This window comes from Hyperoodon ampullatus (genome assembly GCF_949752795.1).
Source record: "Hyperoodon ampullatus genome assembly, chromosome: 2".
Classification (NCBI taxonomy): domain Eukaryota; kingdom Metazoa; phylum Chordata; class Mammalia; order Artiodactyla; family Ziphiidae; genus Hyperoodon; species Hyperoodon ampullatus.
The window spans coordinates 12680555-12693926 of NC_136915.1; the positions used below are offsets into that span (position 1 = coordinate 12680555).

Below are 13372 nucleotides of genomic sequence, written 5' to 3' on the forward strand. Positions count from 1 at the left end.
GACCCCCTCCACAAGGCATCCTCTCCTGGCAGCCACGGCTCCGGGGGGACCAAGAACGTTTTACGTGTATGTGTTTGTGCTTTTCTTTTTCTGGGAGAGTGAGTCCACCTCGTCACTCATTGGATGCTCAGAAGGATCTGTAAACCACCAAAAAAGGTTAAGAACCACGATCCTTAAAGGAGCCCTCCGTCCCACCCAGCCCAGCTTCCAAAGCCCTTGCGTTTGGTAGCATCCAAGCCTGAACCATCAGTGTGACCGGAATTTGTCCCACGTGCTGAACTTCAGAGGCACCCACAAGTTAAATGACGATGCTGACCCTCAGGCAGGTTTGAAAGCCTCTTCAACCAACTTCCACACCATCACCCCCGGTGTCCTTTCTGCTGCTGGGTGCTGACCCCTTAGCAAGGCAGAGAGCCCGCCAGCCTGGGCTTCCCTCCGTGCACCTGGGCTACCCCTCACCTTGCTGGCACTCTGCACCCACGGCGCACACCCGCTTTGAGGGCATGATCTGTGCCACTTGCCGAGCGCCTGGTCGTGGCTCTGGCCAGGGGTCATCCAGGAAGACCCTCAGAGACACTGAGATTCCTCCAGGTCTAGACTCGAGAGAGAAAGGACGAACGAGGCTTCTCTGCGCTGCCTGGGCCTTCCTGCTTCACCCCCTTGTCTCCACAGCCCGCTCCCGGCCTGAGGTCCTGCCCTTCCCCAGGCCAGTGACCACAGGACTCAGCCCATCGTCCAGCAGGACCTGTCCCTCCCCACCCCCACCCCCCACCCAGCAGTCCCGTAGGGCGCCTCTGGTGATAACGCGGGCCATTGCCCACAGGGCCCTCTCTACATAACCTCTTCCTCGGGCGAGCTAGGACCCTCCCTTGGCCATGAAACCAGCAGACGACCCAGAGTCCCTCCAATCACCCGGCTGGTTTCCGGCAGGATGACTGCAGAGGTGTCCTTAGGAGAGTCATAATTCCTCTACTTGGCTTCCCAGAGCTCCCTGGTGTGCAGCAGACTCCTGTGTTTTAGGACCTGTTGACGTTCTCATTGATTCAGTGGCCCTTGTGGTCCTTCGGGGCTCTGTTTTATAGCCTTTCATGACCACATTTTGCCAGTGAGCCAAAAACCCAGGCCAAGGGCCATCACGTTGGTAAATTTCCAAAGAAACTTGGGCTTCTTTGCCGTTCAGGTCTCATGAGCTTGGGGCATCTTGAACTCGTCATTCTAGAAGCCCTGATTTAAGTTAACTGCGTTGTTTCATCATCCGTAATATGAAGACACCAGCATCAGGGAGGCACTCAGTAAAAACTGCCTGAACTGAAGGAGAGGACTTTGAACATCTGACTTGACAGGTGTTTCTGTTATAAGCATTCGATGAACGTTTATTGAGTGCCTGCTGTGTGCCAGGCACGGCACCAGGCTCCGGGGACCTGGAGAGGAATACAGGAGACGTCGTCTTCAGGACACAAGGTCTAAGGAACAAAATGGCAGCAGGAAGCTCCTCCTTCTCTCCCCAGGCGCCCTTGCTGATGACACGAGTTACCCGGGCTGGCAGCCTCAGTGTTGATCTCACAGCCTGGTGCCAACGTAGCAATTACGGAAGAGCGCTCCTGTCCCTGGACTTCCCACTGGATAATTGGCAGCAAGTGGCTCTTCCGAGAGCCCGAGACGTGTGTGTGCTGACCGTGTGCGTCGGCTAGGTTAGGCGGGCACACCTGAAAAGTCATTAAAACCTGCTGTCCCCCTCTCTTGTGTGGGCACTGCCCCTTCCGGTGAGAGGTGAAGGTGTTAATTACCCATAATGGCCACTAAAGGCGTGCAGAGCCTTCTCACCGATTTCTCCCAGACCCAGCGATGGAGGCGCCTCCCCCAGCCTTGCAGCTGCAGCTGCGCCACTCACCTCATCCCCTTCCCTTTCTTTGTGCTGCAGCTGGAGCTTTTTAGAGGTCAGGTCCTCAAGGCCACCTGCGGACGAGTGAAACCGTTCCAGGACAAACCCGTCTCCAATCAGCAGGCTCGTCTCTCTTCCCCACTTCCTCCTTCAGGGACCTGGGGCTCCAGACACTGGGAGCATATGTTCCTGTTTTTTGTTGGTGGCACATATTTTTCACACTGTTGCTACTCCATAAAGTTTTGTTTTGATTTTCTGGGATTTCCTGGCTTTTAAAGTAAAAGCCAGTTAAACTCCCTTGCAGTGTTTCTGTGAAAATCAAACTAAACCACCCAGGACTGTGTCTGGTCGGCAGACCCACACGGTGAACCTCCGTTAGCCCCGTGAGGAAAGGGGCGGCCTCAGCATGGACGGTGTGTCCTCGCTCGTTCGTTCCTCCTGAAGTGGCAGATGGCAGTGAGGGTGGGCCTCTGGCTGTAACGATGCCTTATTATCCTTCCGTTTATCCTCTCCAACCCTGGGTGTCAGCGCGCGGGTCACAAGATCACACCACGGGCTTCTCTTGGACGACCTCCTTTTTAGGAGCCCACAGCATCAGGCTCAGCGTGATGAATCCCTCCCAGAATGCAGAAGAATCTAGAACACACTTGTGGCCACATGACAGGCCTTTGGCTCTTAAAAAACCATCTCTGATCCTGGGAAACATGCCCCGGTGACAGAGCCAATATCCACTCTCCAGAGCCATCCCCAAAACACGCCAGGACATCCCTCCTCCAAGCTTAAGCTGAAGCCCTCCAGGTTCCCTCCCCTAGAGCCACCCTGCATTTTAATTTATTGATTTATTTATTTTTGCTGGGTTGGGTCTTCGTTTCTGTGCGAGGGCTTTCTCCAGTTGCGGCGAGCAGGGGCCACCCTTCATCGCGGTGCGCGGGCCTCTCACTATGGCGGCCTCTCTTGTTGCGGAGCACAGGCTCCAACGCGCAGGCTCAGTAGTTGTGGCTCACAGGCCCAGTTGCTCCGCGGCATGTGGGATCTTATCAGGCCAGGACTTGAACCCGCGTCCCCTGCATCGACAGGCAGACTCCCAACCACTGTGCCACCAGGGAAGCCCCACGCTGCATTTTAAGTCTTTTTTTTTTTTCTTTTCCTCACCAGTTACTAGAGAAGATCACCAGGGTCACAGAGGACAATATCAACGTTTGACAGCAAAAGCGGACCCTGCAGAAGGAGATCCAGCTCAGCAGCTGCAAAGAGGAGGAAATCACCCAGAACATCAAGAAGCTGAAGACATCCTTAGACAGTTGCCAGGTGCCCCCTTCTCCATTCCTCAAATGTCCCCTGTGTCTCATTTTTGTGCTCCTTGTTCAGGAAATTGTCCAGCTCTGCTTTTACTCCACCTTTTCTCTTGTTGGAGAAATCTGTTTGAGATCAGAAAACAAAGGACCTCCAGAAATGCCTCCCAGGTGAACTTGATGTGGCCAAGGAGAAGCTGCCCGACACACTCCAAGTACTGCCTTTGGGAGGCCCCAGACCCCGGGGAAAAAAAAACAGCCCCGTGTTATTTCCAGAGAAACCAAAGAAACATTCTGCTCTTTATTTGCAGTTTTCTTTTCTGTCCCAGCAGTGGAAGGCTGCTCTTACCCTTATTGGACCAGAGGGTCTGGCAGAGCCCCCACTTCATGGCCCCCACGCAGGGATCCAGCTTATCACATCAGGCAGCTGCTTCTGCTTTCTCTGGAAATATGCAGCTACTATTTGGGGAGTCTGGGCAAATGTTGGCTTGTCAGCACTCTTTCAAATCAGGAAACCGCACTTTATGACCAGCTTGTGTGTTGATCTCAGCAGGAATTCCGTAGCCAAATTTGGTTCCCCTTTCAGCCAAATCGTCCTTGGCAATTTGACTTTGGAATTGCCTATACCTAGACAAAGGGTCTCTTTGACCATCCAGAGTCCCAATTAGAGTGCACGTGAAATAAAAGCTGCCTCCTTCCTTCTGCCCCCCAAAAAAGGGAAGTAGAACTGGGCCGTCACAGGGCGGCCAACATACGGCTCTGCCTGCTTCATGGGCCCGTCAAGAACACTGCTCTGTGCGGGTCACAACCGTCAGGTGCTATTTCTGGCGATGGTGCCTGGGCTCCTCACGACCTCATCTCTTTCCAGGCGTGCATGAAAATGTCTTGCTGTAGCAATGACCTGAAGAAGGAGGTCGACCTCCTGCAGCACCTGCAGGTCAGCCCACCTGTCTCAGGGCTCCAGAAGGTGGCGCTGGACACCTTGCGCCTGTCACTGTCCTGGCTGGAGGAAACAGAGCATCTCCTCCACGAGGTGGGGATCCAGTTCTCCAGCTCCGACAAAGGTGATTGAAACTCTTTTCTCACATAGTTACATGACTGAAATATTGCGTTGAATCTGATCACGATGGGACATCTGTTGAGGGAGGCTTCTTAGGTATGTGGCCAAGTGTTCCCTTCTCCAGACTTCACTTTACTTCACCACTTGAGAAGCAGCGTTCCTGAAAAAAGTACACAAGTGAGACGTGATTACTGGAGAAAAATGAGACGTGACAGAGGCAAAAGGAAAAATCGAAATTATGCTAAATCTTCTCTCTCAGAAGTAACCATATATATACATATATAGAGTAGAGACGTTTTTTAGAGCAGTTTTATGTTCATGGGAAAATTGAGAGGATGATACAGAGATTTCCCAGGTACCCCCTGTCCCCACTCATACACAGCCTCCCCCATTTATCAGCATCAGCACCAGAGAGGTACAGTTGTTAGAACTGATGAACCTACATTGACGCATCCTAATCACCCAAAGTCCATGGTTTACATTAGGGTTCACTCTTTTTTTTAATTTTAATTTTATTGCAGTGTAGTTGATTTACAGTGCTGTGTAGGGGTCACTCTTGGTGTTGTACATCCTATGGGTTTGGGCTTGGACAAATGTGTGATGACATGTATCCACCATTATAATATCATACAGAATCGTTTCACTGCCCTGGCCTTTCTCGCCTTCTGAGATGGCCCACGCTCTGTCTGTGGAGTGTGTTCCTCTCTAAATAAGTCCACGTCTTACCTATCACTTTGTCTCTCACTGAATTCTTTCTGCGATGAGACATCAACAACCTGAGCTTCATTAAGTCCTGAGACCAGCAGGTCCACCAATAATGAGGCCCACCCCGGAGAGGACCCAGAGGCCCTGTAAATCATGATGCTCCACCGGGAAGATGGTCCAGTCCTGAAGGTGCCTTTGATCCCAAATCTACTGCCATAAGCAGAAGCCAGGGAGCACGGCGGGGGATGTGGTTCAGATCAGGCCATCTCTGAGCAGATTGGTGGATTCTGTGCACAAAGCCCTGGTATTAGGTCAACTCGATTTATGAGTTTCACTTCTCAGGTCACTCTGTAACTACATAGTAACAGAAAGTACAGAGAATTCATTAAAAGCCACCTGTGGAGTCCATAGAGGGGAAGTGGGGTGGGTAAAGTTACAGATCAGGGACGTGGTAATAAAGCAAAATGATGATAACCCATAAACCAGAATATCTAGAAACTGATATTCTAGAAATTGAGGAAAGTAAAGCTACAAGTTTAACAAAATAAAAAGAAGCAAAGGAGAAGCCAACTTCAAAGCCAGCCTATGCAATTCCTCCAGGGCAGCACACGTTTGTCTGATTGAAGCCTGGCCCTGCTGTTCTTCAGTGCCTTCCTATTAGTGCCTTAAGTAATCAACATCTCCAGTAATCCCTCTGCAGTGTTCAGGAATTCAACTCGTCATGGGGAAACCTGTGGTTTGAGGACTTACGTTTTTAAGAAAACGTCTTTTCTTTTCAAAACTGGACATTTTTATTCCAAATAAAAGAACCTATCCAAAACAAAAAAAAAAAAGAATAGTTTCACTGCCCTGAAAATCCTCTGTGCTCCCTCTCAGCCCCCCCGCAGCCCCTGGCAACCACAGATCTTTTTACCGTCGCCATAGTTTTTGCCTCTTCCAGGATATCATGTAGTTGGAATCATACAACTTTTCAAATTAGTTTCTTTTATTTAGTAATATGCATTTTCGTTTCCTCCAAGTCTTTTCATGGCTTGATAGCTCTTTTTTATTTTTTTAAGTGCCAAATAATATTCCATTATCCATTCACCTACTGAAGGACATCCTGGTGGCTTCCAAGTTTTGGCAGTTATGAATAAAGCTGCCATAAACGTCCACGTGCAGGGTTTTGTGTGGACATGTTTTCAACTGCTTTGAGTAAATACCAAGGGCGCGGTTGCTGAATCGTGTGGTTAGAGTACATTTAGGTATTTTTTGAATTAATTTATTTTATTTTATTTATTTTTGGCTGCGTTGGGTCTTCATTGCTGCGCACGGGCTTTCTCTAGTTGCCGCAAGTGGGGGCTACTCTTTCTTGTGGTGCACTGGCTTCTCATTGCAGTGGCTTCTCTTGTTGCATTGCATGGGCTCTAGGCGCGCAGGCTTCCGTAGTTTTGGCACGCGGGCTCAGTAGTTGTGGCTCACGGGCTCTAGAGCACAGGCTCAGTAGTTGTGGCACAGGGGCTTAGTTGCTCCGCGGCATGTGGGATCTTCCCAGACCAGGGCTTGAACCTGTGTCCCTTGCATTGGCAGGCGGATTCTTAACCACTACGCCACCAGGGACGTCCCTAGAGTACGTTTAGTTTTTAAGAAAACCACAAAACCCTTTTCCAAAGTGACTGTTTTGCATTCCCGCCAACAACAAATGAGACTTCCTGTTGCTTCACGTCCTCGCTAGCGTTTGGTATCGTCACTACTATCATATTTTGTGTGGAACTTCCAGGGCATTTTCCCATGGAAAGAGCTGTGTGATTCTAGGCAAGTTACTTCCCCTCTCTGTGCCTGTTTCTTTACCTGTAAAATGGGGATAATAGGGAATACTCACCCCTTAGGATTTTTGTGAGGATTAAAATGCATTGATATATGTAAAGTACTTAGAATAGTACCTGGCATAAAATAGGCCCTACGTATATACATGTATTGATTTTTTAACTTTACAAAAGAATAATGTCATATTATATCCAATTTCCTTTAGTTTCGTTCCTAACAGTACATCAGGAACACCCTTCCATGTCAATAAACACAGGTCTACATCATCGCTGTCACTGATGGCAAGGAATCCCATTCTGTAGGATGTACCATAATTTATTTAGCCAGTCCTCTATCATGGGCATTTAAGTTGCTTCAAGTTTTTCACACTTAATAGATGAGGCTGACATAAATATTATTCACACATACCTGTTCATCTTATCTTTATCATCCTAGATGTGGAAGGATATGAACCACTTTCATTCAACAAAGATTTATTGCAGGCCTCCTAGATACCAGGCACAGTGCAGGATGGAGATATAATGGGGTCAGAAACAGGTAGAATCCAGGTTATGGGGTATATGGATGTTGGCTGTAAAATTCCTCCCTCTTTGCGGTACATTTGAAATCTTTCATAATAAAATATTGGGGAGCTAACATGCACTCTCCCTGTGCTTGTAGATCTTACGGTCTCAGGGAGGAATAAGGGTGGGGCATTAACTGAAAAATCACTCACATGTAAAACTTTAATCGTGACAGTTGCTTTGAAGGAGAAGTGCAGGGCTCTGACCTGGTCAGGGATGGCAGGGCACCTGCAGGATGCATAGGAGTTATTTGCCAAAGAGGGGAAGGGAGGGCATTCTGGGTGGAGGGAGCAGTGTGGTGGGATCGCAGGAAGTATGGAGAACTCAAGGGGCTAAAAGAAATGGAGGTGGAGGGCAGGGACTGGTGAAGGAGGTCCGCAGGGGCTGTATCATGGTGTGGCCGGGGGCTTGCCGAGCCCTGGTAAGAAGCTCTGCTTTAACCTGAGAGCAGAGAGAAGCCCACAAAAGGTTTTAAGTAAGGAACTGATGGAACAGGCTTGCATTTGGAGACAGTCATCTTGGCCACGAGTGGAAAATGTACAGGAAGGTGACCAGCACAGAACCCCAAGAAAGCAGTTAGGAGGCTGTCACAAGACACGATCGTGGCCCTCACTGTGGCAATGGAGGGGACGGAGCAAGAGAGAAGATTCCAGGGGCATTTAAGAGATGAATCAGAAGGCCTCAGTGATGGAGTTAGATATGGCTAGAAGGGAAGTGATGGAGAGAAAGGGGGCTACAGATCTCCAGGTTTCTGGCTTGTGTTAAAAGTACAGATGTGGTTCCTTCACTGAAGTCCAGAGTAAGGAATGCCACAGGAGGACCAGGTTTGAAGGGGAAGATGAGTGTGAGGTGCCTGTAGGCATCCAAAGTGAGGTGTCAAGGACACAGCTGTCACCCTGGATATCCAACCGTATCAGTGATGTGGCCCCAGAACCCAGAAGAACATGTGCCACGTAGCAGGTGCTTAGTCAAATGGGATGGATGGACGGGTGGATGGATGGATGGTGATTAAAGCCATACGTGTGAATGGTATCACTAGGAAGAAAGTATTGAATGAGAGGGGAGAGCCCAGGGCCACACCTGGGAAACTCCAACATTTATCGTTGATCCTTCTTGCCAAAGCGCTCTCCAGAGAGGCTGCACAAACTTGACATTCTTGCAATAATGAATGAGAATAGAGGAGTGATTTTCAACTCCGGTGATTAAACAACCCCAGCCAGGATATGTCTAAGGTAATCCAGAAGGTGGTGTGAATTTCTTTTAAACGTCTTTAAAAAGAAAGGCAAAATCAAGATTAACTTTTCTGTAAGTGCCTGCCCCTCACAAATAGCATAGAGAAGAGGGGGGCTGCATTTCTCCAGGAAACCCAGCCCCTCCCCAACCCTTGTATTACTGTTGTAATCATGGCAGAGTCTGAGTGTGCATGAAACCAGGAGAGATGTGGCCCACAGTTCTAGCTGTTCTTCAAAATCAGAACTAAAGCAAGGAAAGACCATGATCTCTATCCTAGTAATAGCAGGGCCAAGCAATGTGTGCACTGTCCCCTCCCCAGGCTTCAGGAGTCACTGAAGCCTCTGTCTCTAAATCTAGTCATACATTACCATAAAGAAACATGGGTTTCAAAATTAAGCCATCAGGGGCTTCCCTGGTGGCGCAGTGGTTGAGAGTCTGCCTGCCAATGCAAGGGACACGGGTTCGTGCCCCGGTCCAGGAAGATCCCACATGCCGCGGAGCGGCTGGGCCCGTGAGCCATGGCCACTGAGCCAACGCGTCCGGAGCCTGTGCTCCGCAACGGGAGAGTCCACAACAGTGAGAGGCCCGCATACCGCAAAAAAAAAAAAAAAAAAAGAAGCTGTCTCAAAAACTTTTTATGTGTTAGTCCACCATGATAAGTGATTCAAGGTACTTCCCAATACTGAGGCCAGCAGGGGATCCCCCAGTCACTCATCACCATACACAAACAGTCCTAAGAGCCTTCTGTGTTCACAGTTCCTAAGAGGAGGGTAGGAACCATGGTTTGTTTAACTCCTCCTGGGTACTTGTCACTGTGTTAGTTGTTTTACATGTACTGTGTACTTTCATCTTCCAACAGCCCAATGAGCCAGGTACTATTGTCGTCTTTATTTTGCAAGTAAGGAAACTGAGTATCAATAACATTAAGAAACTTGCTCAAAGCACACAGCTGATACATGGTAGGGTCAGGACTCAAACTGAGGTCGTTGTGATCCTAGCACTTGTGTTTTTTCTGTGACCCCACATGCCCTCCGAAGATCCAGAGGGGTACCAGGTACATGCCCAGTTCCTAGAGGACAGGTTCTGTCGTTAACTTGAACAGAGACAAACCTGAGAGTTTCATTCCCTGGAGTGAAGGGTGTCTGATGCGCACCGCGGGCCTCGCCCCAGCAAAGCCCCATTTGCATTAGAGCGAATGATTCTGAGTTCAGGCTTTGGAGACCAGCTGGTAAGGTGTGACTCTCAAGTGTGCGCTTACTCATTGTGTGAGCAAGTCTCGACTTCTGTGTGCCTCTGTTTACTTGGTTATAAAATGGGGTTAAGATCTCACCAGGTAGTTGTGAGGATTAAACGACGTGGTACCCAAATCATGGGGTCACACATAAGCCTTAGTAAACGGTAGCTGCCATCCGCATCAGCCTTGAATACTTGTTGATTTAATGTGAACTAAATGTGGATGGCAAGCAGATGGGTATGCGCACAGGCAGGGCAGCTTGATTTACTCACGCCGAGGTGCCTTTACCTGTGACCCCTGCCGCATCTCTATTTGACAGCTAGTCAGATTTTCTTAGCCGTGAGCACTCAGTTCTCTTCCCAGGCCTTCTTCCTCAGCTCTTGACAATGGGCTGCATTTCCTAGCTGCCGAGTGGTAAAGCTGGGACTCCATCCAGGTCCCTCTGACCTCAAAGCCCCTGCTCTGAACCACCATACTACCTGCCTTTTAAAATATTGTCCTAAGGGATAAAACGCACATAACGAGCTAGGTCTGTAAAATCCTGGAATAAATCCCTCAGGGAAATCCAGGTTGAGTAACTATTGTTGGATCATGTCATGAGCAGCCCAGGAGATTGGGGTCACTACTAAAGATCTGATTGGTTAAGATATCACCTAACACCTGTCAGAATGGCCGTCACCAAAAAGAACACAAATAACAACTGTTGGCGAGGATATGGAGAAAAGGGAACCCTTGTACACTGTTGGTGGAAATGTAAATTGGTGTGGCCACTACGGAAAACAGTTTGAAGGTTTCTCAAAACACTAAAAATAGAACTACCATAGGATCCAGCAATTCCACTCCTGGGTATTTATTCCCCTAAAATGAAAAACACTAATTCAAAAAGATACATGCACCCCAATGTTCATAGCAGCATTATGTACGATAGCCAACACGTGAAAGCAACCTAAGTGCCCATCAACAGATGAGTGGATAAAGAAGATGCAGTAGGGAATTCCCTGGCGGTCCAGTGGATAGGAGTTGACGCTTTCACTGCTACGGCCCAGGTTCAGTCCCTGGTTGGGGAACTAAGATCCCACAAGCTGCATGGTGTGGCCACCCCCCAAAAATAGATGTGATATAGATATATCTATGTATATATATATATATATATATATATATATATATATATATATGAAGTGGAATACTACTCAGCCATAAAAAAGAATGCAATTTTGCCATTTGCAGCACCATGGATGGACTTGGAGGGTACTATGTTTAGTGAAATAAGTCAGACAGAGAAAGACAAATACTGTATGATATCACTTTTATGTGGAATCTAAAAAATAAAACTAGTGAATATAACAAAAAAAGAAATAGACTCACAGATATAGAAAACAAACTAGTGGTTACCAGTGGGGAGCGGGAAAGGGGGCGGGACAAGTTAGAGGTGGGGAAATAAGAGGAACAAACTGCTGTGCTCACTTCAGCAGCACATATACTAAAATTGGAACAATACAGAGAAGATTAACGTGGCCCCTGTGCAAGGATGACACGGAAATTCATGAAGCGTTCCATCCTTTTGTGACCAGAATGGGAAGGAAATTCAAAAAAGAGGGGATATATGAATACATAGAGCTGATTCACGTTGCTGTACAGTAGAAACTAACACAACATCGTAAAGCAGCTATACTCCAATTTAAAAAACAGAGGTACAAACTACTATGTATAAAATAAATAAGCTACAATGATATATTTTACAGTACAGGGAATATAGCCAATATATTTTTTTTAATTTCAGTTTTTCCTAATTTTTTTTCTTTTTTTTTTTTTAAACCCCACATTTGTTTATTTATTTATTTTTTTAGCTGTCTTGGGTCTTCGTTTCTGTGCGAGGGCTTTCTCTAGTTGCGGCAAGCGGGGACCACTCCACATTGTGGTGTGTGGGCCTCTCACTATCGCGGCCTCTCTCGTTGCGGAGCACAGGCTCCAGACGCGCAGGCTCAGTAGTTGTGGCTCACGGGCCTAGTCGCTCCACGGCATGTGGGATCCTCCCAGACCAGGGCCCGAACCCGTGTCCCCTGCATTAGCAGGCAGACTCTCAACCACTGCGCCACCAAGGAAGCCCATAGCCAATATTTTATAATAGCTATAAATGGAATATAACCTTTAAAAATTGTGAATCACTATGTTGTACACCTGAAACATACAATATTTTACATCGACCCTATCTCAATTAAAAAATAAAAAAGCTGTGACCTAAAAAAAAAAAATTCTGATTGGTGAAGGGTTACTGTGTGGTCCCACTGGAAGACAGGAAACATCTAAGGAGGACCTTAAAAGTCAGCTCCCTCTCCTCCTGCCTGGTTTCTCAGCCTCTTTTGATAAGGGAAAGAAAGGACTTTTTACATTTATCTTTGCAAGCTCAGTTGATTGTGTCTACTTCTGCAAGACTTTGTTGCAAATAAAAGGATTCCCTGCATACATAGAAAATCGCTCTTTCTCAGATATCCAAGATACGCAGTATTTTTATGTGAAAAAAATAGAAAGTTGTAATACAATATGCACAGTGTTCTCCCCTTTTTTTTCTTTTTTTTTTTTTCAAATGCCAATATCCGACCACAGGAGAAATCTGGAGGAAAAGACATAAAAGTGTTGAGAGTATTATCCCAGCATGATGAGACTGCGTGAGCCTTGACTTTCACTCAGTCGTTCAACAACTATTTATTGCAGCCCTACTGTGTGCCGGCCACTGAGGATACAGCGGGGGGACAATTTCCACTTTATGGGTTTCTGCCCTGTTTGGATTTGTGTAACAGGCATGTGTAACTTTTGTAACCAGAACTATAATCAAGAATTGCTTCTTCTCCCAAAGAAGAAAATCCCTCTTTCCAACAGCCCAAGTCCGCATCACCCATCTCTGCCATCTTGGGATCCGCCCAGCGCCCCTCTCCTCACGCACCCTTCACATCAGCCAGCCCAGCCCTTCACTCTCCAGCCTCTAGTCTCTCTGAAAAGAGAATGACAGACCTAGGTCTGAATTCTGATCCTACTGCTTACCAGCTCCATAGCTTAACCTTGCTGGGCGTCTGTGTCTCACCTATAAATGCAAACACATTTCCTTGCTGGGCTGTTTGTAATGATCAGAAAATATCACGTGTTAAACTCCTAGCATGGTGCCTGGCACACGGCAAGTGGTTAATACTGAATAGCTATTATTATAATATTATTATTCTCACTCTTCCAAGCTGGAAATTCTCAGCAAGTGGCATTGTCAGGGGTCAAGGGCCCAGGCACGAGCCTGTTCAGCTCCCCTCCTGTCTCTCTCCGCACCCACCTTTCCTCCTTTCCCTCCATCTTCCCTCACTACGTTCTCTTTCCAAATGCAGCTCTTCCGTCCCTGAGTCTCCCCTTCTCTCTCCCTCCCAGACCACCTTGTGCACAAGCTCCTGAATCACGACCTGCTTTTTCAGCGTCTACAGCCTCCCACTTCATCTTTCTCCTTCGTCATCAAACATGCGCTTCAAGCTGGTGCATCTTCACTGGGACCACTGCTTCTTTAGCTCCTTTTCTACTGCTCGTACTCCTGTCCCACTAAGACCTTGAAGTGCATTACAC

At 47.7% G+C, this 13372-nt stretch overlaps 1 protein-coding gene across 1 annotated transcript in view; it reads left to right on the plus strand.

The window, feature by feature from the left end:
* The window catches only part of LOC307048510 (forkhead-associated domain-containing protein 1-like), a gene marked incomplete at both ends in the record, with an annotated part of 154093 nt that overhangs the window by 94345 nt on the left and 46376 nt on the right, over positions 1-13372 (plus strand). The window contains 4 exon segments of the mRNA XM_079697600.1: positions 1922-2005; positions 3038-3082; positions 3086-3190; positions 4043-4238. Of these exon segments, the coding sequence (XP_079553726.1) occupies positions 1922-2005; positions 3038-3082; positions 3086-3190; positions 4043-4238 (430 nt within the window).